The 24,710-nt window shown below is 39.5% G+C and overlaps 4 protein-coding genes across 4 annotated transcripts in view; all 4 read left to right on the top strand.

Annotated features, from left to right (window-relative positions):
• LOC139950732 (uncharacterized) overlaps positions 1-11,169 on the top strand; it is a 157,915-nt gene extending 146,746 nt beyond the window's left edge. Inside the window, exon 3 of the mRNA XM_071949525.1 lies at positions 10,639-11,169. Coding sequence (XP_071805626.1) covers positions 10,639-10,931 — 293 coding nt within the window. The 3' untranslated portion in view covers positions 10,932-11,169. The remainder of the gene's footprint in view (positions 1-10,638) is intronic.
• The window catches only part of LOC139950727 (von Willebrand factor A domain-containing protein 5B1-like), a 92,569-nt gene that overhangs the window by 6,998 nt on the left and 60,861 nt on the right, over positions 1-24,710 (top strand). The window lies entirely within an intron of this gene.
• LOC139950924 (uncharacterized) lies at positions 14,300-19,745 on the top strand. The gene is made up of 2 exons (XM_071949762.1): positions 14,300-15,769; positions 16,741-19,745. The coding sequence occupies exons 1-2, from the start codon at positions 14,300-14,302 to the stop codon at positions 18,586-18,588; spliced, it is 3,318 nt and encodes a 1,105-aa protein (XP_071805863.1). The 3' UTR covers positions 18,589-19,745.
• Positions 20,332-22,895, top strand: LOC139950651 (uncharacterized). The gene is made up of 2 exons (XM_071949430.1): positions 20,332-21,581; positions 22,140-22,895. The coding sequence occupies exons 1-2, from the start codon at positions 20,486-20,488 to the stop codon at positions 22,295-22,297; spliced, it is 1,254 nt and encodes a 417-aa protein (XP_071805531.1). The 5' UTR covers positions 20,332-20,485; the 3' UTR covers positions 22,298-22,895.

Here is a 24,710-nt window from a genome sequence, read left to right as displayed (position 1 = left end):
TGATGAACACATTTTAAAGGGTCTATGTAACTTTTGTAGGACAAAACACATTGTCCACAGATTTACACTATACTTACACAGTTTGAAGATAATGATAGTAGAAAGCTTCCCTGAAAATATTACGTGCTGAGGTGCTGTAGTTTTGGGGAAATGAGTAAAACAATGTCATGACAATAACTTTCGTCTCATGAGACGAACATTATTTTAATCATTTACAAACGTATTTTCATGACATTGTTTTACTCATAAGTAAAATTTGAAGGGAAGCTTTCTACTATCATTATCTTTAAACCCTAAATCTATGGACATTTTGAAAACTTACCAAAATCCTTTAAAATCTCCCTTATTATTGCAACGTTGTCCATGTTGAACGTGATTCTAAATAGCTCCAATTGTTGTACAAATCTTGCTGATTATTGAAACTTGTATTTTGTTGTTGAATGTAACTACATGTACAAAATCTCCCTGGTTATGGATACTGTGTCTTTGTTGAATGTAGCTACAAACAGCTCCCTAATTATTGTACAAAATCTTCCTGGTTATTATGGATACTTTGTCTGTGTTGAATGTCGCTACAAATAACTCCCTGATTGATGTACAAAATTTTTCATGATTTAGATACTTGTCTTTTGTTGTTGAATGTAGCTACAAATAACTCCCTGATTGATGTACAAATTCTCCCTGATTATGGAAGCTTTGTCTTTGTTGAATATAGCTACAAATAGCTCCCTGATTGTTGTACAAATCTCCCTGATTATGGAAGCTTTGTCTTTGTTGAATATAGCTACAAATAACTCCCTGATTGATGTACAAAATCTCCCTGGTTATTATGGAAACTTTGTCTTTGTTGAATGTAGCTACAAATAACTCCCTGATTGATGTACAAAATCTCCCTGGTTATGGAAACTTTGTCTTTGTTGAATATAGCTACAAATAGCTCCCTGATTGTTGTACAAAATCTTCCTGGTTATTATGGAAACTTTGTCTTTGTTGAATGTAGCTACAAATAGCTCCCTGATTGATGTACAAAATCTCCCTGGTTATGGAAACTTGTCTTTTGTTGTTGAATATAGCTACAAATAGCTCCCTGATTGTTGTACAAATCTCCCTGATCATTGAAGCTTTGTCTTTGTTGAATATAGCTACAAATAGCTCCCTGATTGTTTTACAAATCTTGCTTATTATGGAAGCTTTGTCTTTGTTGAACGTAGCTACAAATAACTCCCTGATTGTTTTACAAATCTTGCTGATTATGGAAGCTTTGTCTTTGTTGAATGTAGCTACAAATAACTCCCTGATTGATGTACACAATTTCCATGATTCTGGAAACTTGTCTGTGTTGAATGTAGCAACAGATATCTCCCTGATTGATGTACACGATTTTCCTATGGAAGCTTTGTCTTTGTTTAATGTAGCTACAAATAACTCCCTGATTGATGTACAAATTCTCCCTGATTATGGAAGCTTTTTTCTTTGTTGAATATAGCTACAAATAACTCCTGATTATGTACAAAATCTCCCTGGTTATGGAAACTTGTTTTTTGTTGTTGACTGTAGCTACAAATAACTCCCTGATTGATGTACAAAATCTTGCTGATTATTGAACCTTGTATTTGTTGAAAGTAGCTACAAAATCTCCCTGGTTATGGAAATGTTCGCCCTGTTGACTGTAGCTACAAATAACTCCCTGACTGTTGTACAACATCTTGCTGATTATTGAACCTTGTATTTGTTGAAAGTAGCTACAAAATCTCCCTGGTTATGGAAATGTTCGCCCTGTTGACTGTAGCTACAAATATTCCCCTGATTGTTGCACACAATCTCCCTTATTAATATGGAAACGTTGTCCCTGTCGAAGGTAAGTTTTAAAATATCCCTGATTGAAAGATGCAAATTTATGGAGGCTTGTACGTGCGTGAATGACCCATGTTCTTAAAGGCACTGGACACTATTGGTAATTGTCAAAGACCAGTCTTCTCTCTCGGTGTATCTCACCATATGTACACTAAAATAACTGTACAATTTGAACTTAAATGGTCGCCAAAGTTGTGAGAGAATAATGGAAGAAAAACACACCTGTCGCACAAGTTGTATATGCTTTCAGATGCCTTGAATTCGAGATCTCAGCTGAATTCAACTAAAATATTTGAGTGAAAAATGATTTCTTTCGCAAAAACTACCTTACTTCAGAGGGAGCCGCTTCTCACGATGTTTTATATAATCAGCAGCTCTCCTGTGCTTGTTTCTACCAAGTACGTTTTTATGCGAACAATCGTTTTAGGTAATTACCAATAGAGTCATGGCTAAAACAATAAACGCTGAGGTTGACTCAATGAGGTCACTTCAACATATTTTTGATTTTACTATACTATACAAAGATAACGTCAAGGAGAAGCAGTCATCTAGGTTAGCGCAAAAACTTGCCGATAAGTTTGGAAATAAATTGTTAGAAGTACCGACAAACTAATCTTAAAGTAAGCCCCATGTTTGTGTCCAACTCAAAATAATTGAACATTCAATATCTTTCCCAGAATCAACTGGCATGCATCATAAATGTCAAAAACGTATCGACCCAAACCTGACCATTATCTACTATGTCAACATTAATAACTTATTAATGCTCAATTTTTCTGAGGTAGCAGTTTATTGCTGGTACACATCAAAGACTCAAGTGTTTTTTTTTTTAATGGATAGCAGAGGTCATGCGAACTTGTTTTGTGACATTGAATAAATAAATAACCAAATGGTGTCACACCTCAGAGATCGAGTCAGTGGGACTATTAATGGTTGCAAAAAAAAGGAATTTGCAGCCAGAAAACAAGGAGGTTAAATGTTAACATAATAAGGGATTGTCATACGTTCTCAATGCATAATTTTCTTCTGTTAAAGCCATTTTACACTTTCGGAACAGAAAACAAAATAAAAGTTCACAGATTTACAAATAACTTATAATGGTGAAATGCTTTACTTTTTGAGAAAAAAAAAATCAATTCTCGATAGCGAGAACTACGGATGTGTTTTAAACACATGTCATGACACGGCGAAACGTGGGGAAACAAGGGTGGGTTTCCCGTTATTTTCTCCCGACTCCGATGACTGATTGAGCCTAAATTTTCACAGGTTTGTTATTTTATATATAAGTTGTGGTACACGAAGTGTGGGCCTTTGGGCAATACTGTTTACCGAAAGTGTCCAATGGCTTTAAGGAGAATAACTGAAAAAAAATGTAGATTCGTGTATAGTGTACGAGTCGAAGGCGAGTACATTGTAATCGGGAATCTACACTTTAGAGTCTATTCTCTTACTTTAACAATTTTCTTACTTAAACTATTTTACTTTGTCAAACCATGAAGGAAAATGACTTTGTAAAATGTATGAGCAGTTAAAGTGCTTGCAACATTATCGAGGACAATAATGTTGTCACATAATTTTACATGAGTAAGTTGTTTTACTGAGAAATTGTTTTTGGAAATTGAAATATTGCATGTTTTCAGCTGAGTTTTTCACGTCATGTTGTACACTAACTGTAGATTCATTACGAATCTACAGTTGAGTGTAGATTCGTAAAAAAATCTACATTTAAGTGTAGATTCATGAAAATAATCAACACTTTAATCAACAGAGTGACGCCATAGAAATAGTTTAATAAACGAGAGACGCCGTCTACTATAGTTCAACCATATCCGTATAAACAAACGAGCTCTGATTTGGTCTATTTTGCTGCACTATCCTAGTGAAGCATGATATCTAAACACATCTCAGACACTCTGTCATCTTGCACCACATGTTACCATCTTAGAAGCTGTCATCTTAAATCTCAACCACGTCTGACTCTTCACAGTCGATGTGTTGTTTGACATTTCATAACAAGAACCTCTTCCAAGATGAAAACATATATTTTCTGTTTTCTTTCAAATCATCTTGTCTGACAAATTGTGTGAAATCATTTTCCTAGCACCTGACAGTAGACAGGCAATCTAGTCTTTTTTTTTTTTAATTTTTTTTTTTTACATCGATTCGGTCGTTTGAGTCCTCATTTCCGCAAGCTACAAACTTGAGCCTTTTTCTGCGGTATTTTCTGTGCCTGAAATGACGTCAACTCTGCTCTTCTAATCATCCAGGCGTCCTTGTTAAACCCAGGAAAGAGAATGAGCTAATACTAGTGTTATCGCGAGTTAGGACGAGTTACTCGTCCTAACTTAGGACTAGCCATAAGTTGTTAATATCTTCTAGGACTAGTAGTCCTAAGGTACGACTAGTCCTATCTATTTGTGAAATCGACCCCGGGATGGCTGTCAACATGACCGTGTACATGTGTAGATATTTCAAATCCGCTGTGAGTGACGGGAACATGTTAAATACCTCCGGTATTAGCCTGAACATCTGACGTCACACTTAGATGCTCATGAATTAAGCCAGAGATCTGCTGGTCAGTCCACGTACATAATCACCTTTAACCTCGCTTAATTCACATGGCCTTCATGGTTCGGGAGGTTCGCAGTTAAATCTGACATACAAGTGTATACTCAAAGCCAACACCCGTCCTTATCCTTGCGGATAAGGACAGGGGACCAGCCTACTCTGATATCTAAACCAGAACCGAGTTGTGCTCTATAGGAGTCCAGCAAAGCAATGTCACTACCAGTTTGGGCTCCAGACTTTCGGAACCTTGTGTCAGTTCATGAAAGACCCTTCAACGGGTAGATCTGTTGAAGTTTTCTATCCTACACAATTATTCAGTATACTAATATCTGAATACCATTGTCTTGATTAGTAAAGAGCTTTAATTAAAACTGAATGGCATTTTGATTAAGTAATTATTAACTGATAAAGTCTTAAATGGTAAAACCACCCACGCAGTCGAGTCAATGTGTCAATGTTCATTATATTTGAAATCAGAGATAAATGTACGAAGGTGAAATCGTTGAGCGCTAAACGGTATTACTGGTAATGGTACATAGTCAAATACATATTAAGAATAATTACGTATGATTAGTTTTTGTGAATACGCTGAATATGATAAACACTTAACAGTTTCCAGTAATCGCTAACTGTTATCCTTAAATTGATGAATGAAACATTCAAGATCTCTCAACACTTAAAGGCACTGTGGACACATTTTTGGTAATTGTCAAAGACCAGTATTCTCACTTGGTGCATCCCAATATAAGCAACAACAACAACAAAACATGTAAAAATTTTGGCTCAATTGGTCATTTGATGACCAATTGAGCCAAAATTTTTACATGTTTTTTTGCAAGAGAATAATGAAAGAACAAAACACCCTTCCTGCACAAATTTGTGTTCTCTCAGACGACTTAAAACATATGAACAGACTACAGGCCTGAAGCCTTTATTTTGAGAGTGAGAAATAACCTCTTTCTCAAAAACTACGTTACTTCAGAGGGAGCCGTTTCTAACAATGTTTCGTACTATCAACAGCTTGTTACCAAGTTTTTATGCTAAACATTATTTTGAGTAATTACCAACAGTGTGCAGAAGGTCTACAATAACACACAATAAATCCTTTATCATAAAGAGACTTCATACCGCCATAAAAAATAGACGAAACACTCAAGTGAAGACAAGATAAACAAAGAGACGTCTAGTTGTTATGATATCGAGCTACGTGCGAAAAAGTCCAAGGTCTTCTTCCTATCCATCTCGTTGGACAAATTATTCACGGGGATGGGAGCCGACAAGAAGAAGAACAACATCATGAGATGCTAAGGCCTCCTTAAAGGAACTGGCCACTATTGAAAATTACTCAAAAATAACATCCAAACTTTGGAAGGAGCAATGGAGAGGTAGTGATAGTGTGAGACATTGTGAGAAACGGCTTTCTCAGAAGTAACGTAGTTTTGGAGGTTATTTCTCATTCAAATCATAAAAGACTTCATCTAAAGCACCAAATTAAAAAAATGCAACAATAGTGTGTTTCCTTTCATTATTTTCTTGCTACGATGGGCCCAAATGTTCACATGTTTTTTTTTTTTTTTTTTTTTTGTGCATATGTTTGGATACACCAAGTGAGAAGACTGGTCTTTGGCAATTACCAAAGGTGTCCAGTGCCTTTAAGGTGTAAAAGAGCGTGAATCATTGGGGACACAGGGAGCTGAACAAGGAAGGAATTCGTAGCTGTGTAATCACTCTGTCCTGTTTGGTGATGATGCCTCAAGAGAAATCTATCGCAGTCTCTTTTAGGCGAACTTCTCTACATCTGTCAACATTTTGCCTTTACATAGGCAATATTTCATGACGCTTGTTTTTAATTAAAAGGGATACATGTCAGAAAGTCATTGCCTTATAAGGCGTATATAAAGGAGTGATCGTGGTTTCTTTTAAAAACGGGACCTGGGTTTAATGTCAATGGGTGCTACTTAAAGCCATTATACACTTTCGGTAATGGTGAAAGACTTCTCTTGAAATATTATTCCATGAAATGCTTGAGTTTTCGAGAAAACATTAAAACAATATCAATTCTCGATAGCGAGAATTACGAATTTATTTTGAACACATGTCATGACACGAGGAAACGTGCGGCAACAAGGGTGGGTTTTCCCGTTATTTTCTCCCGACTCTTATTACCGATTGAGCCTAAATTTTCACAGGTTTGTTATTTTATATAGAAGTTGTGATACACGAAGTGTGGGCCTTGGACAACACTGTTTACCGAAAGTGTCCAATGGCTTTAATAGGCAAGATATTCATCGATTTATTTCTTATCCTGAATATCATCAGAGCGTACTGATCGAAACGTCGAGTTGTTACATGGCCGTTAGTTCTGTGCTTGTTATGTTTGATGTAGGGATCCGAATTTTGTAATGATGGGTACTGCTTCATAATCTGTATTATAGTCACCGGTTTGTTTCTTTATCCTAAAGAGCATCAGAACGTACTGATCGAAACGTCGGGTTGTTACACTGCCGTTAGTTTGGTGCTTGTGTTGTTTGATAAAGGAACCCTGTTTCTTCAACGAGTACTGTTTCATTATCTATTTTTTCTTTATTCAGCGATTTGTTTCTTTATCCTGAAGACCATCCGAGCTTACTGATCGAAACGTCGGGTTGTTACATCGCCGTTAGCTTTGTACTTTTTAGGTTTGATGTAAATTGGTACTGCTTCATAATCTCTACTATCTAGTGACCGATTTGTTTCTTTATTCCGAAGTGCATCAGAGCGTACTGGTCGAAACGTCGGGTTGTTGCATAGCCAATAATCTGGTGCTTGTTATGTTTGATGTAGGGATCCGAATTATGTAATAATGGGACTGCCTCATTATCTATATTTATCGAGTGACCAATTTGTTTCTTTATCCTGAAGATCATCAGAGCTTACTGATCGAAACGTCGGGTTGTTACCGTGTCGTTAGTTTGGTACTTGTGTTGTTTGATAAATGGACCCTGTTTCTTCAACGAGTACTGTTTCATTATCTATGTTATCTTTATTCAGCGATTTGTTTCTTCATCCTGAAGACCATCAGAGCTTACTGATCGAAACGTCGGGTTGTATGTTACATCGCCGTTAGCTTTGTGCCTGTTAGGCTGATGTGAATTGGAACTGCTTCATAATCTTTACTATCTACGTTACCGATTTGTTTCTTTGTCCTGCTGAAGACCATCAGAGCGTACTGATCGAAAAGACGGGTTGTTAAATCGCCGTTAGCTTTGTGGTTTGTTAGGTATGATGTCCATTGGTACTGCTTCATACTATCTATAGTCACCGATTTGTTTCTTTATCCTGGATGAAGACATACGAAAGCACCGATCGAAACGTCAATTGTTTCACAACTGATGTTTGTTTAGAGCACTTTACTCAGAGTCACAAGGGGGTGTTTATATGGTCACCGATTTGTTTCTTTATCCTGTATGAAGACATACGAAAGGACCGATCGAAACGTCAATTGTTACATCACTGCACTTTACTCAGAGTCATGAGGGGTGTTTATATGTAGCTTTCACTCCATATACTCCCCAGTGAGCCGAGGTGGTTGAGGGAATGAATTTAATGCCCCAGCGACCAGCCGTCGATTTCGCCAAACTCATCCAAACTTAGGATTAACCTTAGATGTTGGGACGAGTTAAGTTCCTCCCCCCTATCTGAAGACGTAGGACGCATTGAACCCATCCTAAGTTAGGACGGGGATCGTCTGAACTCGAGATATGATTAATCCTAGCGTTTCGTGAAATCGGCCGCAGGGGTAATAATGCTGGATGCGCTTTGAGAAGTGATGAGACGCCCTTCGGGTGTGCAAAGCGCTTCATAAAAAACGAATATTATTCTTATTATTAATTTACAGTTTCAACCTGTTGTGACCTCAGCCTGAACTACATCTCATCGCACCCTCGGTGTCCTTTGTTCATCCAATCCATAGGTCACACACATAAGTGTGTATACGCCTGCAGTCGTCGACCTCCTAATGTCCCCCTCTTTTGTTTATACCCTAATTTGTTGTGCATCAGCTCCGATTGGTTTTGTACGCACGTTTTCCAACCGTGAACCTTTCCCGAACCTTTCCCGAACCGTGGACTCTATTGTCCTACATTATTACAGGTCCTCGGTTTGAGTTCGTCTTGAGTTCGTTCGGGTAGCTACAGGAACGGTACACTCATCCTCGATCCCAGTATGTGTGTATGAGTCAATGGCAATAGCTACCTACGACCGTTGCATGTGTATAATCGCACTGTGACTGTTGCATGAATGGCAGAATATGTGTAATATACAGCGCAGCGCCTAACGACTTGTCATCTAGTCTTGGTTTGAGTGTGTATACCTACTCCATGTTCACGTACACTTGATGCCTCCTCACTTTATCTATTGGTTTCGTTGTCACTCCTTCTCATCTCATCCACTAATACACCATTCCCAACCGACCTGGATAACCATTCGGGATGAATGAATTCTATTACACCCAATTCTTTCAACAGCAATATTGATTCACACTCGGTGGACAGTCCCATCCATGCGTTAATATTTAGAGCAAGGACGCAGCGTTGTGTTTGTGTCTGTGTGTTCGATAAAGACCTCCTTGACGAAAGACTAGGCCATATTCCAACTAAGGCTCAGTGAACCATTGTTTTACCCATTAGTTTGTGAGTTTTGCCGATTCCTCCTTGAATGGAGGCTTCTCCATAGGCTACGCTATATTCAAAGTCATTTTAACGTTGCCTTTGATTGTCAGACATTAAGGTTCAATCACTGTAACAATAGTATACAATTCTCTGAATCTCCTTGATTTAAGACTACACTTACAACAAAATCCAGCGATTTGACCGTCATATCCAGGCAGTCTGTAATGCAAAATTTAAACCATGACAACAAATGTTCGGATGCCATGGTATTCGACATGTAGACTAATCCGTTATAAAGCCTGTGATGATCACTGTGTATAGACGATGTGACCTGTGACATCACATGTTTACAAAAGAGCTTACTCAATAGAACATAAAAATCTAATATTGTATAGAGATTACACTGTCTAATTCTTACCGACTTTCGATATGGTGAAATGGCATACATCTCAAAACTTGATCACTTTTTACTTTCATAACTTTTGGTTTTATGTGGAAATTATGACACAACATGTCAACTTTCCCTTAGGACCAGTGTAGTATCTTGCCCGCCAGAATACTGACAGAATGTACAAGATCACACTTATTGTAAACAAGGTTCACATGGTCTATAAATTGATGTCATGAACTTGACTTTTTGAATAGAAAAATTGTGTAGGCCTGTAAAAGCTTTGTGCAGACGTGATATTGTCGCTCCTTTTGTTAAAGAACGAGTTGTATTTAAGTTTTTTGAATTGTGATACGTGCCCAGAAATATAAGGAAATGACAGAACGTACTGTATTACGGTTTACCTCTGATAAAAGTACAGCACCATTTCGTACCTTTTGCATATTGATCGGACACATCTCTTGGTATTTCTGTTTATGGATGGAAGAATGTCAATGTATGTGTTGCTGGTGTGTGTTTGGTGTTCACTTGATGCAGGCGGACTCCTGATGGTTGTCACTGCTCAACCAACAGTGTCTGCGGTGATCTTAACAACAGAGGCTGATCGTAAGGAAGGCGGGCAGGTTGACATGAGGTGTGTTGCTACCAACCTCCAGCCGGATCACATCGTGGAGTGGAGTGCCGACAGTCAAACACTTAGATGGGCTGAAACTACCGTCACAATCAACCATCGATTTAGTTTTACATCAACAACAGATCCGGGTATAACAATTCAGTATTTGTCAATCACCGATCTACAAGTAGAAGACATGAATGAGTATGCATGCAATGTTAGAGATCTCAGTCTTAATACTGGAATACCCAATATTGTAGCTACATCAGTGGTTTTACTAACTCTAGAGTTGCGATTTTCTACTCGTGAACCCCAGACTTCACCTTCCAACATCTACCCTCCGTCATCATGTTCACAATTAGCCTTCCAAGTTACCTTAATTCTGTTCCTGGCTTTTGTCATCGTCACTGTAGTCCTAACCCTAACAGTCATTAAACTTATACAGTTCAATAATCGTCTTCTTAAACATCTCGTCTTGGCGCCGTCTGAAGCACCCAAAGCTGATCCCTACATGGAGCTGCAACCAACCGAGGACAAGAACAAAGTCTATATGGAACCTACTACAGCTACAACTACCACACAAGATACCTACTACCAACCAGTTGAAGTAGAGACTGATGACAGCCCAGAGAATGACTACGCTCGGCCAGATGATCCAGAGGAGCAAAGAAGGAACCATCAAGCCAGTGTGCACGTTGACCCAACACCAAGCTCAGAAGCAACTGGCACTCCACACACCTACTACCAACCAGAAACAGACAGCCATGACTACGCTCGGCCAGATTGCAGCACTAGCACCGACTATGAAGCGGTCAGCAAGCCACAGAGTTCAGCTGAAGGACAATATCAGAACACATGAAAGACACAACTATTATCAACATACACACTCTAAAAACTTAAGAGTTGAATCCAATACTTGCATGAGTTCGGTGAGTGACTACACTTTGAAAGAGTTGGATCCAGCGTTTTGTTTGTTAAATCTAGCATTTTAATTGAGTTATCCAATGCAAAAAGGGTTAATTCAACAATTTAAGTTTTATTTCAACATTTCATTAAACAAAAATTGTTGGATCAGCTTTTTAAACGTTAATGTGGCATGGGACTTAAATTGTTGACCAAATACTGGATTTAACATATAAAATGCTGGATTCACACTTTCAAAGTGCATGTTGTCACTCACCGAACTCTTGCAAGTCTTGGAACTTGCTCAAGATCTGGGTGAAACTTAATCTATATTAATGTTAATGTTAATGTATGCCTGTAACTATAGTCGCGATTCCAGTTTTTTTTTTTTTTGCAAATAGGCGCATATTTACCGATTAAGAAACATTGAGAAATTGTTTTTGAAACCTGATGTATATAGAAAGAATTGAGAGAAACAAACGGTAATATCATTAGATTTATAAATGTTTACAAAACGTAGCCATTCAACAAGCCCCCTTTTTGATTTAGGCCTACTGGGATATACTACTACATTTGTACCCGTGGTTTGGGTACGGAAAATGAATATTCATCAACATTTTGCATGTCATGACATTGTTCCGACAGTGTGAAATTCTTCACACAGTATTGCACACGTTCTGTGTGGGCCTACTGTATGAACTTGACTTGACTGAGCAGAGTATGTAGAAAAGATTTATAGTGTAAATCATGGGGACTGTGATGTGGCTTTTGTGGATCATTGGATTGTAGTTTTTGTTGAAGTTCATTGATGTGTAATTCTAACGGTTTACACTTATACACGGAAATGACTACACTATACATATACTACATGTATAGGTACTAATGTTAACAGAATACTACGTGTATATCACCGATTGAAACTTGATTCGCTGATCAGGACTTAGTGAAGTTATAATCAATGAATAGAAGGATGTCTATTTATGTGTTGCTGGTGTGTGTTTGGTGCTCCATTGATGCAGGCAGACTCCTGATGGTTGTCACCGCTGCACCAGAAGTGCATGCTGAGATCTTAACACCAGAGGCTGATCGTAAAGTGGGTGGGCAGGTTGATATGAGGTGTACCGCTATGAACCTCCAGTCGGATCACATCGTGGAGTGGAGGTCTTCACATCATCTCTTAAGATGGGGTACCACCACACTTTCAACCAACCAAAGATTCACTTTTACTACGGTCATTTCTCCCGAGATTACAGTTCAAAACTTTGCCATTACTGATTTACAACTGAACGACACAGGGGTGTATGTGTGTAACATAAAGAACCCTCAGGTTCACACTATTGACACTTCTTCAGTGACAGTAGTTGTGAACCCCAAATTGGATCCAAATGACCCAGCAGTTTCACCACCCTCTACCCCATGGGTTGTGGTTTTGGCAGTCTGCTTAGTACTGCTCGCTATCGTGCTATTGGTTATAACTACCATAGTTATATTCAAAGTTATGATAGGAGGACAGAATTCGGATCCAGAACCAACCCAGCCGCAAACTGATGATCCTTTATACACAGATCTTCAGGTACCAGTGAACATTGACATTGATTACATGATACCAACTCGTCCATCAGATACCAACCATCATAACCACGTTGAAGAAGAGATTGAAAACACAGACTATGAGACCTATGAAGGCAGTACTCGGTTGTGAAACAGTACAGTATCACATCGTGTTAATTGAATACCAATGTCGAATCGGTAACTAGTAACTCAGACTGTAATTATATAATAATATCGAAGCCTTATTTATAATAATATCGAAGTCTTTAAGCAGTTCCTGTTTTGGTTTGAAACCTCCATTGAGTTATATCGTAATCAGAGAAACGATTTGTCTATAAGGAGATAATCTGCAGTTCCTTTTTGGTTTAAAACATCCATATATCGTTACCAGAGACTGAACTTCAATGGAATACTGAACTACATAACATTGCACAATACTGTAATTACATTTTCTGGTTTATAATCGAACCGTAGCGTGGTTTGAGCTCAGGCTGAGAATATGTTCGCCATTTTGATTGCCAAACGATTCAAACCTTTAATAGTGTATCATAAGTTGTTTTTGAACTGCTTATAGTCGTAATGTACAGTGCGCTCTTGTCTAATCATAATGGAGTTTTTTTAATCCAAAGAGATAACTCACGGTGTCTAAAATGGCAGTTGGAATCCGTCTATAGCTTTGTCTCAAACCTTGGCTTTGGCTTAGGCTCTGGCTTAACGTTCCGTCTGCTTGTTTGAAGCTCCGCCTTCAAAATAACTGACGGACCATAATGTCCGGCGTACTTAGTGCGCATTCACTACATAAATATACACACTGAAGCTAGCAATGAACAATGCAGGGAATTTATGCGCGTTGTTGGTTTTCACTTCCCTTTTTACGCATTGCGCACGGCGCAATTTCACAAAGCTTGATGTCCACTTCTGGCTCAATTTGACGGAGCTAATGTAATGAAATAGGCTACATGAATATACACACTGAAGCTAGCAATGTGCACTAAGAAATATCAATGCAGGGAATTTATGCGCGTTGTTGGTGTTCACTTCCCATTTTACGCATTGCGCACTGCGCAATTTTAAAAAGCTTGATGTCCACTTCTGGCTCAATTAGACGGAGCCAAAGCCGTAGCCGTGGTTATGCAAAGGATCTTAGACTTCACTTTCAACCAATGAGATATCACACATAGAGTCTTAGAACTATGCTGTTTATAATCAAAATGTAATGAAATATGCTATACATATATATGTTTTTATGCGCTAAGGTTTATAATAAAGCAATTTAAAAAATGGCTTTCTTCCGATTGTAATTTTTGTTCCACGCGAAGTATACTATTCTTTGTATAAACTTGCTGTGACGTAATGTTTAAATTTCTGCATTTTGATTGGTCTGCTTCGAAGTGACGTAATTGGTCAGCTACAAACACCTGCGTACGTGACGAGCCTGATACGACGTCACAATGTACTGCTGATTTTGAAACCCAGATCATTTCAACTACAAGGAAGTTCATGTTAATTGTCAGTCTATGATGAATATGTTTTGTAGAAAGACTATTTTGCATAACAATGCGGAACTATTGAATAAAAAAATAAAATAAAAATTCACCCATTGCAGTAAACAGGTTTTGAGAAGTGAAAGGCCCATTGTGGTGAACGGCAATGCTATTTACATCGAGGGAAATAGTGTGAGGTTTTCACTAAACACAGTCGAGAAGTAAACCTCCATTTCATAAAGTGTCTTCTCCGTCTTTGCTTTTGATTGCAAGTAACTTTCCAACAATCATGGGTCGAGGTTGCTGGTTGATTCATCTGTTGCTGATGTGTTTTCTTGGCACGACACGTACAGCAGTCAATGCACAGATTTTGAAAATCAGTAGAGAAACACCACCAGAGGGTCATCCTGTAGTAGAGGGTAACGAAGTGAAACTACAGTGTAAAATTGTTGGTTTAAGGGCAGGTTATTTCATTGAATGGACGAGGTTCGTCTTCGTGGACGGTCAGGTGGTAATTGCCCGGAATGAATTGAGTTTGGATTCGAGATACACGCTTGCTGCAACGTCGACTGTGGGCTCAATTAAGTCTGAGCTCATTAAATTTACTGCTATCAAAGAGGACTCTGCAGCGACTTACGGTTGTCGACTGAGTAGCTCTTCTGGAATGATTATCACTGCAGCAATAGAAAAAAATAGTCTCTCTTTTACAGTGGTTGACTTCCCATCGGCCATCTGCATCCCTAATGGTCCACAAGAAGGAACGACAGTAAATATAAGCTGCACAACTGAGGTCCGGAACCCATCGGGAACGATGCAGATTCTTACGAGTAGTGTCTTCTATGTATGGGAATACGATAAAGAACAAGTGACATCATTACAACTGAGTGTTACTGCAGTTGAAGGCGGTGGTTCTTATCAATGTCAAATCAACCCAGACTCCACAGGTACGACACTATTCACAGGAATGAACAGGTCATGTACGATCGGACCAATAACTGGTGGTCAAATGACAACTCCACAACAACCGATGTCATCAGTAGAACCAACTTCAATAGACTCTCGCCGCACCATGACCGTTCAACCGTCACGCAAACCAACTACTGACCAAGCTAACTTTGATATGTCTTATTGCCAGCTTTGTCAAACCTATCCCACCACGACCAATACATCTAACGTGGTTGGTACACCGTGGCTCGTAGCCTTCCTCACCAGTCTCATCCTCTTCATTGTCTCTCTCATCATTAACATCTTCCTCATGAAAAATCGACATCTGAAGATCACCAAGGAGAAGGAAACCAATGTAGCCAAAGCTGATCCCTACATGGACCTGCAACCAACGGAGGACAAGAACGAAGTATACATGGAACCTACTACGGCTACAGCTACCACACAAGATACCTACTACCAACCAGTTGATGTTGAGACAGACAGCCCAGAGGATGGCTACCTTCGACCAGATGATCCCAAGGAGCAAAGAAGGAATCACCCAACACCAAACTCAGGAGCAACTGGCACTCAACACACCTACTACCAACCAGGAAATTTAGAGACAGACAGCCCTGAGTATGACTTCGCTCGTCCAGATGATCACAAGGAGCAAAGAAAGAATCACCAAGTCCGTGTACACGTTGACCAAACACCAAGTTCAGGAACAACTGGCGTTAAACACACCTACTACCAACCAGGTAAAGTGGACAAGGAAAGCCCAGAGTTTAACTACGCTCGGCCAGCAGAGGGCAGCACCGACACCAGCTACGAAGTACCCAGAAAACCACATAGTTTAGCTAAGAGACAATATCAGAATATCAAGTCCTAAAAAAGATAAGGAGAGTTCCCCATGCCTTCGTTGCGATCACTGACCACGCAAGTATAGAGAAACATTAGACTGGCCCTGTCCTTATCTGAATGGATCAGGACAGGTTTGTTTTACGTAACCAGTTATATCATTGGATACAACGTTCATGTATTATCGTGAACGAAGTTCATCAGGCTGGTAAAATATCAGCTTAACAAACGAATTTTCTAAAACCATCATGATTCCTGATTGATATAGAGTATTTTCATAAATAAGAAAACTACAAGGAAGTTCCTCGTATGAATTGATGAATACTCATAGCCACAGTACAAATACACTTCCTGCATTGCGTAAAATGGTATTGGCAGGAAATGATATTTGAGGAACTTCTATTCATACTGCAGTTCAACTGTGTACAAACTCATATTATGGAAACATTTACTGCTATAATGAGGGGCACAGTTAAAATTATAGTTTTGTTTGTTTTTGTTTGTGTTGAAGGCGTTCCGTTTATAAGCTTCGGCTTCCGGTGTAATGCCTCCACATATATTTTGTTTTATTGTATGAATTGGGCTTTTTTCTAAAGTGATTATCCTTTGTGGAAATAAATATTGATGAACTAATTTGATTTGAACTATGACAAACAATGTGGGCTTGAATTGAAAGTTGGTTTAAAGAGCGGATATTAAGTCCGTTTTTGAATTGACGTCATGCGCCTAAAATACCTAAATATGGATACAAGAAATCATTTTCGATTTCGCTGGAGTGTGTTTCGACACACGGAAATATATGTACAGCCAAGGTAACTCGTCAGTCGGGAACATGTCCGATAAATCGCTCTAACACTCATACAACAAGCTGTGTGTCTTCACATGCTATCTCTTCCATAATTCTCAAACAACTTTATATCAAACTGCACCTCTTCGTCTTTGCTTTTGATTGCAAGTAACTTTCCAACAATCATGAGTCGAGGTTGTTGGTTAATTAATCTGTTGCTGATGTGTTCTCTGGAGACGACACACAAAGCAGTCAATGCACAGATTGTGACAATCACTAGGGTATCACCAGTTGGTGATCCTGTAGAGGGTGACGTTGTGAAGCTAAGATGTCAAGCTAATTGGTTGATTGAAGGTTATAACATTGAGTGGACGAGGATGGAGGCTCAGGAGGTATCAATAGCACGGAATGGAATTAGTTTGGATTCGAGATACAGGCTCTCTACACTGACGTCTAGGGCTCAAGATAAGGTTGAGACACTAACTTTTGATGCTACCAGGGAGGACACATCTGTGATTTACGGTTGCCGAGGGAGGGACTCTCTTGAATTGAGTAGCTCTGTAATGGTTCAATCGCAACCTCTCCCTTTTTCAATGCTTTACTTCCCATCTGCCATGTATCCTATCTGCAACCATGATGGACCTTTCACTGTACAAGAAGGAACGATAGTAAACATGAGCTGCACTACTGAGATCGGAAACCCACCAGTACAGATGCAGATTCTTACGAGTAGTGTCGGCTATGTATGGACTTTCCGTAAAGATAGTAAAGACCAAATGAGATCATTACAGTTGAGTGCTACTGCAGCTGATGACGGTGGTTCGTATCAATGTAAAATTGTCCCGGACTCCGCAGGTATGACACCATTCACAGGAATGGAAAGGTCATGTACGATCGGACCAATAACTGTTAGTAAAATGGCAACTTCACAACACCCGATGTCATCAGCAGAACCCACTTCAATAGACTCTAATCGTACTATGACCGTTGAACCGTCACTCAAACCAACTACTGACCAATCTAACTTTGATATGTCTTATTGCCAGCCATGTCAAACCACTCCACCCACGACCAATGAATCTAACGTGGTTGTTACACCGTGGATTGTAGCCTTCATCACCAGTCTCTTCATTGTCTCCCTCATCATCGGCATCTTCTTCCTCATCAAACATCGACATCTTAAGATAACCAAGGAGAAGGAAACCAATGTGGCCAAAGCTGATCCCTACATGGAGCTGCAACCAACGGAGGACAAGAACAAAATCTACATGGAACCTACTACGGCTACAACTACCACACAAGATACCTATTACGAACCAGTTGATGTTGAGACAGACAGCCAAGAGGATGGCTACCTTCGACCAGATGATCCCAAGGAGCAAAGAAGGAATCACCCAACACCAAGCTCAGGAGCAACTGGCACTCAACACACCTACTACCAACCAGGAAATGTAGAGACAGACAGCCCTGAGTATGACTACGCTCGTCCAGATGATCCCAAGGAGCAAAGAAAGAATCACCAAGTCCGTGTGCACGTTGACTCGACACCAAGCTCAGAAGCAACTGGCACTCAACACACCTACTACCAACCAGGAGAGACAGACAGCCCAGTGTATGACTACGCTCGTCCAGATGATCCCAAGGAGCAAACAAAGAATCACCAAGTCCGTGTGCATGTTGACTCGACACCAAGCTCAGAAGCAACTGGCACTCAACACACCTACTACCAACCAGGAGAGACAGACAGCCCAGTGTATGACTACGTTCGACCTGATGATCACAAGGAGCAAAGAAAGAATTACCAAGTCAGTGTGCACGTTGACCCAACACCAAACTCAGAAGCAACTGGCACGCAACACACCTACTACCAACCAGTTAAAGTCGAGACTGACAGCCCTGAGTATGACTACGCTCGGCCAACAGAGGGCAGCACCGACACCAGCTACGAAGTACCCAGAAAACCACAGAGTTCAGCTAAGAGACAATATCAGAATATCAAGTTCTAAAAAATAAGGAGAGTTCGTTCGATCACTGACACGCCCTCTTTGCCTCAATCATAATAACGCAAGTATAGAGAAACATTAGATTGGCCATGTCCTTATTTGAATGGATCAGGACAGGTTCGTTTTACAGTTATATCATTGGATACAACGTTCATGTATTATCGTGAACGAAGTTCATCAGACTGGTAAAATATCAACTTAATAAGAGAATTTTCTATAAATTTTCACAATCGGCCAAATCACTATCTAGTGGCCGTAGCAGGAAACAGCGCCACCAACCGACTGGTGGTGCCTCGTTCTGAAGATTACTAGTGAAACTATTCGAAACGTAAACGGAAATTACGTGAGTATTGGTTGTGTTTTATAGAAAATTCATTTATTAAGTTGATGTATTACATGTACATTCATAAAATAATGTTTATATTTGTATACGTACATTTTGCCTGTGAAATGGACGCGAGAACCACGGTACATCCATACGACGTGTGACCGTCAGAATATTTATTTATGAGGAGTTTATGTGATGTAATTTGACACTATGTGATGTAATTTGACATGTCATTATCCTCCAAGTTTATGTTATGTAATTTGACATTATTAGTTCATTGCTAATCAAATCAGTTTAGATGTTTTTTAATAAAAATAACTTTGAAGCAATGTAACGGAAAAAATGTATAAGTTTTAAAGGCAGTGGACACTATTGGTAATTAATACTCAAAATGATTACAAGCATAAAACTTTAATATACTTGGTTACGAGTAATGGGGAGAGGTTGATAGTATAAAACATTGTGAGAAACGGCTCCCTCTGAAGTAAAATAGTTCTGGAGAAAGAAGTAATTTTCAACGAATTTGATTTCAAGACCTCAGATTTAGAATTTGAGGACACGAATTCAACCATCTAAAAGCACACAACTTCGTGTGTCAGTGATGATTTTCTTTCATTATTATCTCGCAACTTCGACAACCAATTGAGCTCAAATTTCCACAGCTTTATTATATAAAAAATATTTTAAAAATTGATTGGCCTCTTGAGTGCATTAACTTGATTATAAATAATATACACAGAAACTTTGTTTTAAACTTGCATTGAAACAGAACTTGATATACAAAGAACTATCTTATTAATGGTAAATACAATAAAACGACAATTACTTTAAATAAAACCATCATGATTCCTGATTGATATAGAGTATTTTCATAAATAAGAAAACTACAAGGAAGTTCCTCGTATGAATTGATGAATACTCATAGCCACAGTACAAATACACTTCCTGCATTGCGTAAAATGGTATTGCCAGGAAATGATAGATAGGCATTTGAGGAACTTCTGTTCATACTGCAGTTCACCTATGTTTAAACTCATATTATGGAAACATTTACTGCTATAATGAGGGGCACAGTTAAGATTATAGTTTTGTTTGTTTTTGTTTGTGTTGAAGGCGTTCCGTTTATAAGCTTCGGCTTCCGGTGTAATGCCTCCACATATATTTTGTTTTATTGTATGAATTGGGCTTTTTTCTAAAGTGATTATCCTTTGTGGAAATAAATATTGATGAACTAATTTGATTTGAACTATGACAAACAATGTGGGCTTGAATTGAAAGTTGGTTTAAAGAGCGGATATTAAGTCCGTTTGAATTGACGTCATGCGCCTAAAATACCTAAATACGGATACAGGAAATCATTTTCGATTTAGCTGGAATGTGTTTCGACACACAGAAATATATGTACAGCCAAGGTAACTCGTCAGTCGGGAACATGTCCGATAAATCACTCTAACACTCATACAACAAGCTGTGTGTCTTCACATGCTATCTCTTCCATAATCCTCAAACAACTTTATATCAAACTGCACCTCTTCGTCTTTGCTTTTGATTGCAAGTAACTTTCCAACAATCATGAGTCGAGGTTGTTGGTTAATTAATCTGTTGCTGATGTGTTCTCTGGAGACGACACACAAAGCAGTCAATGCACAGATTGTGACAATCACTAGGGTATCACCAGTTGGTGATCCTGTAGAGGGTGACGTTGTGGAGCTACGATGTCAAGCTACCAACATAACGGCAGGTAATATCATTGAGTGGACGAGGATGGAGACTCCAATAGCACGGAATGGAATTAGTTCAGATTCGAGATACAGGCTCTCTACACTGACGTCTAGGGCTCAAGATAAGGTTGATACACTAACTTTTGATGCTTCCAGTGAGGACACAGCTGTGATTTACGGTTGCCGATGGTGGTACTCTCTTGACCAGAGAATCTCTGTAATGGTTCGATCGCAACCTCTCTCTTTTTCAGTGCTTTACTTCCCATCTGCCATGTATCCCATCTGCAACCATGATGGACCTTTCACTGTACAAGAAGGAACGATAGTAAACATGAGCTGCACTACTGAGATCGGAAACCCACCGGTACAGATGCAGATTCTTACGAGTAGTGTCGGCTATGTATGGACTTTCCGTAAAGATAGTAAAGACCAAATGAGATCATTACAGTTGAGTGCTACTGCAGCTGATGACGGTGGTGCGTATCAATGTAAAATTGTCCCGGACTCCGCAGGTATGACACCATTCACAGGAATGGAAAGGTCATGTACGATCGGACCAATAACTGTTAGTAAAATGGAAACTTCACAACACCCGATGTCATCAGTAGAACCCACTTCAATAGACTCTAATCGTACTATGACCGTTGAACCGTCACTCAAACCAACTACTGACCAATCTAACTCCAATATGTCTTATTGCCAGTCATGTCAAACCACTCCACCCACGACCAATGAATCTAACGTGGTTGTTACACCGTGGATTGTAGCCTTCATCACCAGTCTCTTCATTGTCTCCCTCATCATCGGCATCTTCTTCCTCATCAAACATCGACATCTTAAGATAACCAAGGAGAAGGAAACTAATGTGGCCAAAGCTGATCCCTACATGGAGCTGCAACCAACGGAGGACAAGAACAAAATCTACATGGAACCTACTACGGCTACAACTACCACACAAGATGCCTACTACCAACCAGTTGATGTTGAGACAAACAGCCAAGAGGATGGCTACCTTCGACCAGATGATCCCAAGGAGCAAAGAAGGAATCACCCAACACTAAGCTCAGGAGCAACTGGCACTCAACACACCTATTACCAACCAGGAAATGTAGAGACAGACAGCCCTGAGTATGACTACGCTCGTCAAGATGATCCCAAGGAGCAAACAAAGAATCACCAAGTCCGTGTGCACGTTGACTCGACACCAAGCTCAGAAGCAACTGGCACTCAACACACCTACTAACAACCAGGAGAGACAGACAGCCCAGTGTATGACTACGCTCGTCCAGATGATCCCAAGGAGCAAACAAAGAATCACCAAGTCCGTGTGCACGTTGACTCGACACCAAGCTCAGAAGCAACTGGCACTCAACACACCTACTACCAACCAGGAGAGACAGACAGCCCAGTGTATGACTACGTTCGACCTGATGATCACAAGGAGCAAAGAAAGAATTACCAAGTCAGTGTGCACGTTGACCCAACACCAAACTCAGAAGCAACTGGCACGCAACACACCTACTACCAACCAGTTAAAGTCGAGACTGACAGCCCTGAGTATGACTACGCTCGGCCAACAGAGGGCAGCACCGACACCAGCTACGAAGTACCCAGAAAACTTCAGAGTTCAGCTAAGAGACAATATCAGAATATCAAGTTCTAAAAAATACGGAGAGTTCGTTCGATCACTGACACGCCCTCTTTGCCTCAATCATAATAACGCAAGTATAGAGAAACATTAGATTGGCCATGTCCTTATTTGAATGGATCAGGACAGGTTCGTTTTACAGTTATATCATTGGATACAATGTTCATGTATTATCGTGAACGAAGTTCATCAGACTGGTAAAATATCAACTTAATAAGAGAATTTTCTATAAATTTTCACAATCGGCCAAATCACTATCTAGTGGCCGTAGCAGGAAACAGCGCCACCAACCGACTGGTGGTGCCTCGTTCTGAGGATTACTAGTGAAACTATTCGAAACGTAAACGGAAATTACGTGAGTATTGGTTGTGTTTTATAGAAAATTCATTTATTAAGTTGATGTATTACATGTACATTCATAAAATAATGTTTTTATTTGTATACGTACATTTTGCCTGTGAAATGGACGCGAGAACCACGGTACATCCATACCACGGGGACCGTCACAATATTGACGTGCGGTTTCTGGCGTAATTCAGGAGCCTCGAAGTGTGACGTCAGATGTTAGAAAGCATATGGTTAGAAAGATGTTGTAAAAGTAGAATACAATTATCCACACAAACCTGCCTCGAAATTGAACGGTTTTCCTTTCACCTCGTCGACTAGCACGGTCGGCCATTTATGGGAGTAAAATTTTTGACTCCCATAAATGGCCGACCATGTTAGTTCGCAAAGTAAAAGGAAAACCACGCAATTTCGAAGCAAATTTGTGTAGATCATTGTATTCTACTATTAAAACATCTTTCCAATCATAATGCATTTTATAACAAACGGTTACAAACGCTTTTTATAGACCAACTCGACCGATCCAAGGAAACGTGTTCCTTTAATAATACAAACATCAGTGCACTCGCTAGCCTTGCTCAAGGCAGTCGCATTATTCGCTCCGAAAATACGCCGCTGTAAACCCATCCGTATACACCGCATGACCCACCCGTATACACACTGTCACATCGTACGACTACTGTGCACATAAGTCATCCGCACTCGTACCACTAACCGCATGCGGAGACCGTCAGGCCGAACGGCCTCCGCATGCGGATAGTGTACGGGGCATCGTGTCGCGCGATGTTACGCACAGTGAATACGGGTGGGTTTTTATACAGCGGCGGTCTTTTTTCGGAGTGAATAATTCGACTGCCTTGAGCAAGGCTATGCACTCGCATGCAAACGACTGATTAAATTCAGACTGTTTCGTTGTGACACGTATTGCTGGACAAAATGTGATACCATTGAGCGTCATATAAGTTAACAAGTTATAGTTAATCAATATTAAAAAAAAACACAAGAGAAACTGACTGAGACACCGCCAATATAGGGCTAGATAGCTCAGTTGGTAGAGCGCCGGCACGTTAATCCGGAGGTCATTGGTTCGAATCCCACTCTAATCAATTCTTTGTTCAACCCCCCCCCCAAAAAAAAAAAAAAAAAAAGAATTTATAATTAAGATTGAAATGCACAATGTACTGATAGCTTTTTGTATAGCATACAGCTGTTTGGGTTTCCAAATTATCTTATTTTTGCTGGTTTGGGGATTGGTAAGCTGCTGTTTATTCTCATTTTAGTCAGCTCTTATTTATAGGCATTCAAGATTACACTTTGACACTTCTTCTGCCAGTGGAATTTCTACTACGCATTACACTTGATGAAACTGAATGGTTGATCAGATCTTGCTGCTGGTTTTTACAAAATTGATTGAGTCTTAAGGCCTAAATGAAATAGAATGATATTAAGTGCCCAGTTAATTCTGAACTGGTGAACAAGTTGAATCACTCCTTTTGACCGTTGAATGCTGATTCAACGGAGCATTCATTCCAAACGAAATCGAATACTGTTAAAAAGAATGGAATTTTGTTGAAATTGGCCGGAAAAACCTGAAGTAAACTAATCAATCGAAGAAGTTAGTGATGTTTCACATACTCAGCTTGTTGGTTTATTGTATATATATTTTTTTATTATTTTTTGATGCACGCATGTTTGTCTGTTTTATTGTTTAATTTTGCAGAGCGTCGTTTTGATACATTTTCATATCGTATTATAAAACTGTAGCCAACTCGAAAGTTTTAGTGAGTCCATATGGATTCGAAACAAAGTAGTTAACTTAGCACAATTAGTTTAGTCAAATTAAATACTCGTTTAAAGGCTGAAAACTTGAATTTGTCTCATTCGTGGTAAATTTAAAATATTGACTTTGTAACGCCTCCTTGGGTGCACACAAAATGAAGAGTTATGAATTGTAGACCATTTGTAGTAACAGTTTGTACAAGTTTACAAGATGTTGTGCAATCTGCTGCCAACAGTGCCCGAAACACCGGGGAAACCCCTTCTTTAAAATCTAATCGTTGTAAATCTACAAAAGGAGGTGTCT

Source organism: Asterias amurensis, chromosome 18, assembly GCF_032118995.1.
Source record: "Asterias amurensis chromosome 18, ASM3211899v1".
In the NCBI taxonomy this organism is placed as follows: domain Eukaryota; kingdom Metazoa; phylum Echinodermata; class Asteroidea; order Forcipulatida; family Asteriidae; genus Asterias; species Asterias amurensis.
Note: the sequence above shows the minus strand (reverse complement) of the source record. Positions and strands in the feature narration are given on the sequence as shown.

Coding starts and splice junctions, on each gene's coding strand:
- LOC139950924 (XM_071949762.1), top strand. CDS start 14,300: ATGGGTCGAGGTTGCTGGTTGATTCATCTGTTGCTGATGTGTTTTCTT. Junction 15,770..16,740: donor GCACCGACACCAGCTACGAA/GTACCCAGAAAA, acceptor TCGTCTTTGCTT/TTGATTGCAAGTAACTTTCC.
- LOC139950651 (XM_071949430.1), top strand. CDS start 20,486: ATGAGTCGAGGTTGTTGGTTAATTAATCTGTTGCTGATGTGTTCTCTG. Junction 21,582..22,139: donor GGAACCTACTACGGCTACAA/CTACCACACAAG, acceptor CAGAAGCAACTG/GCACGCAACACACCTACTAC.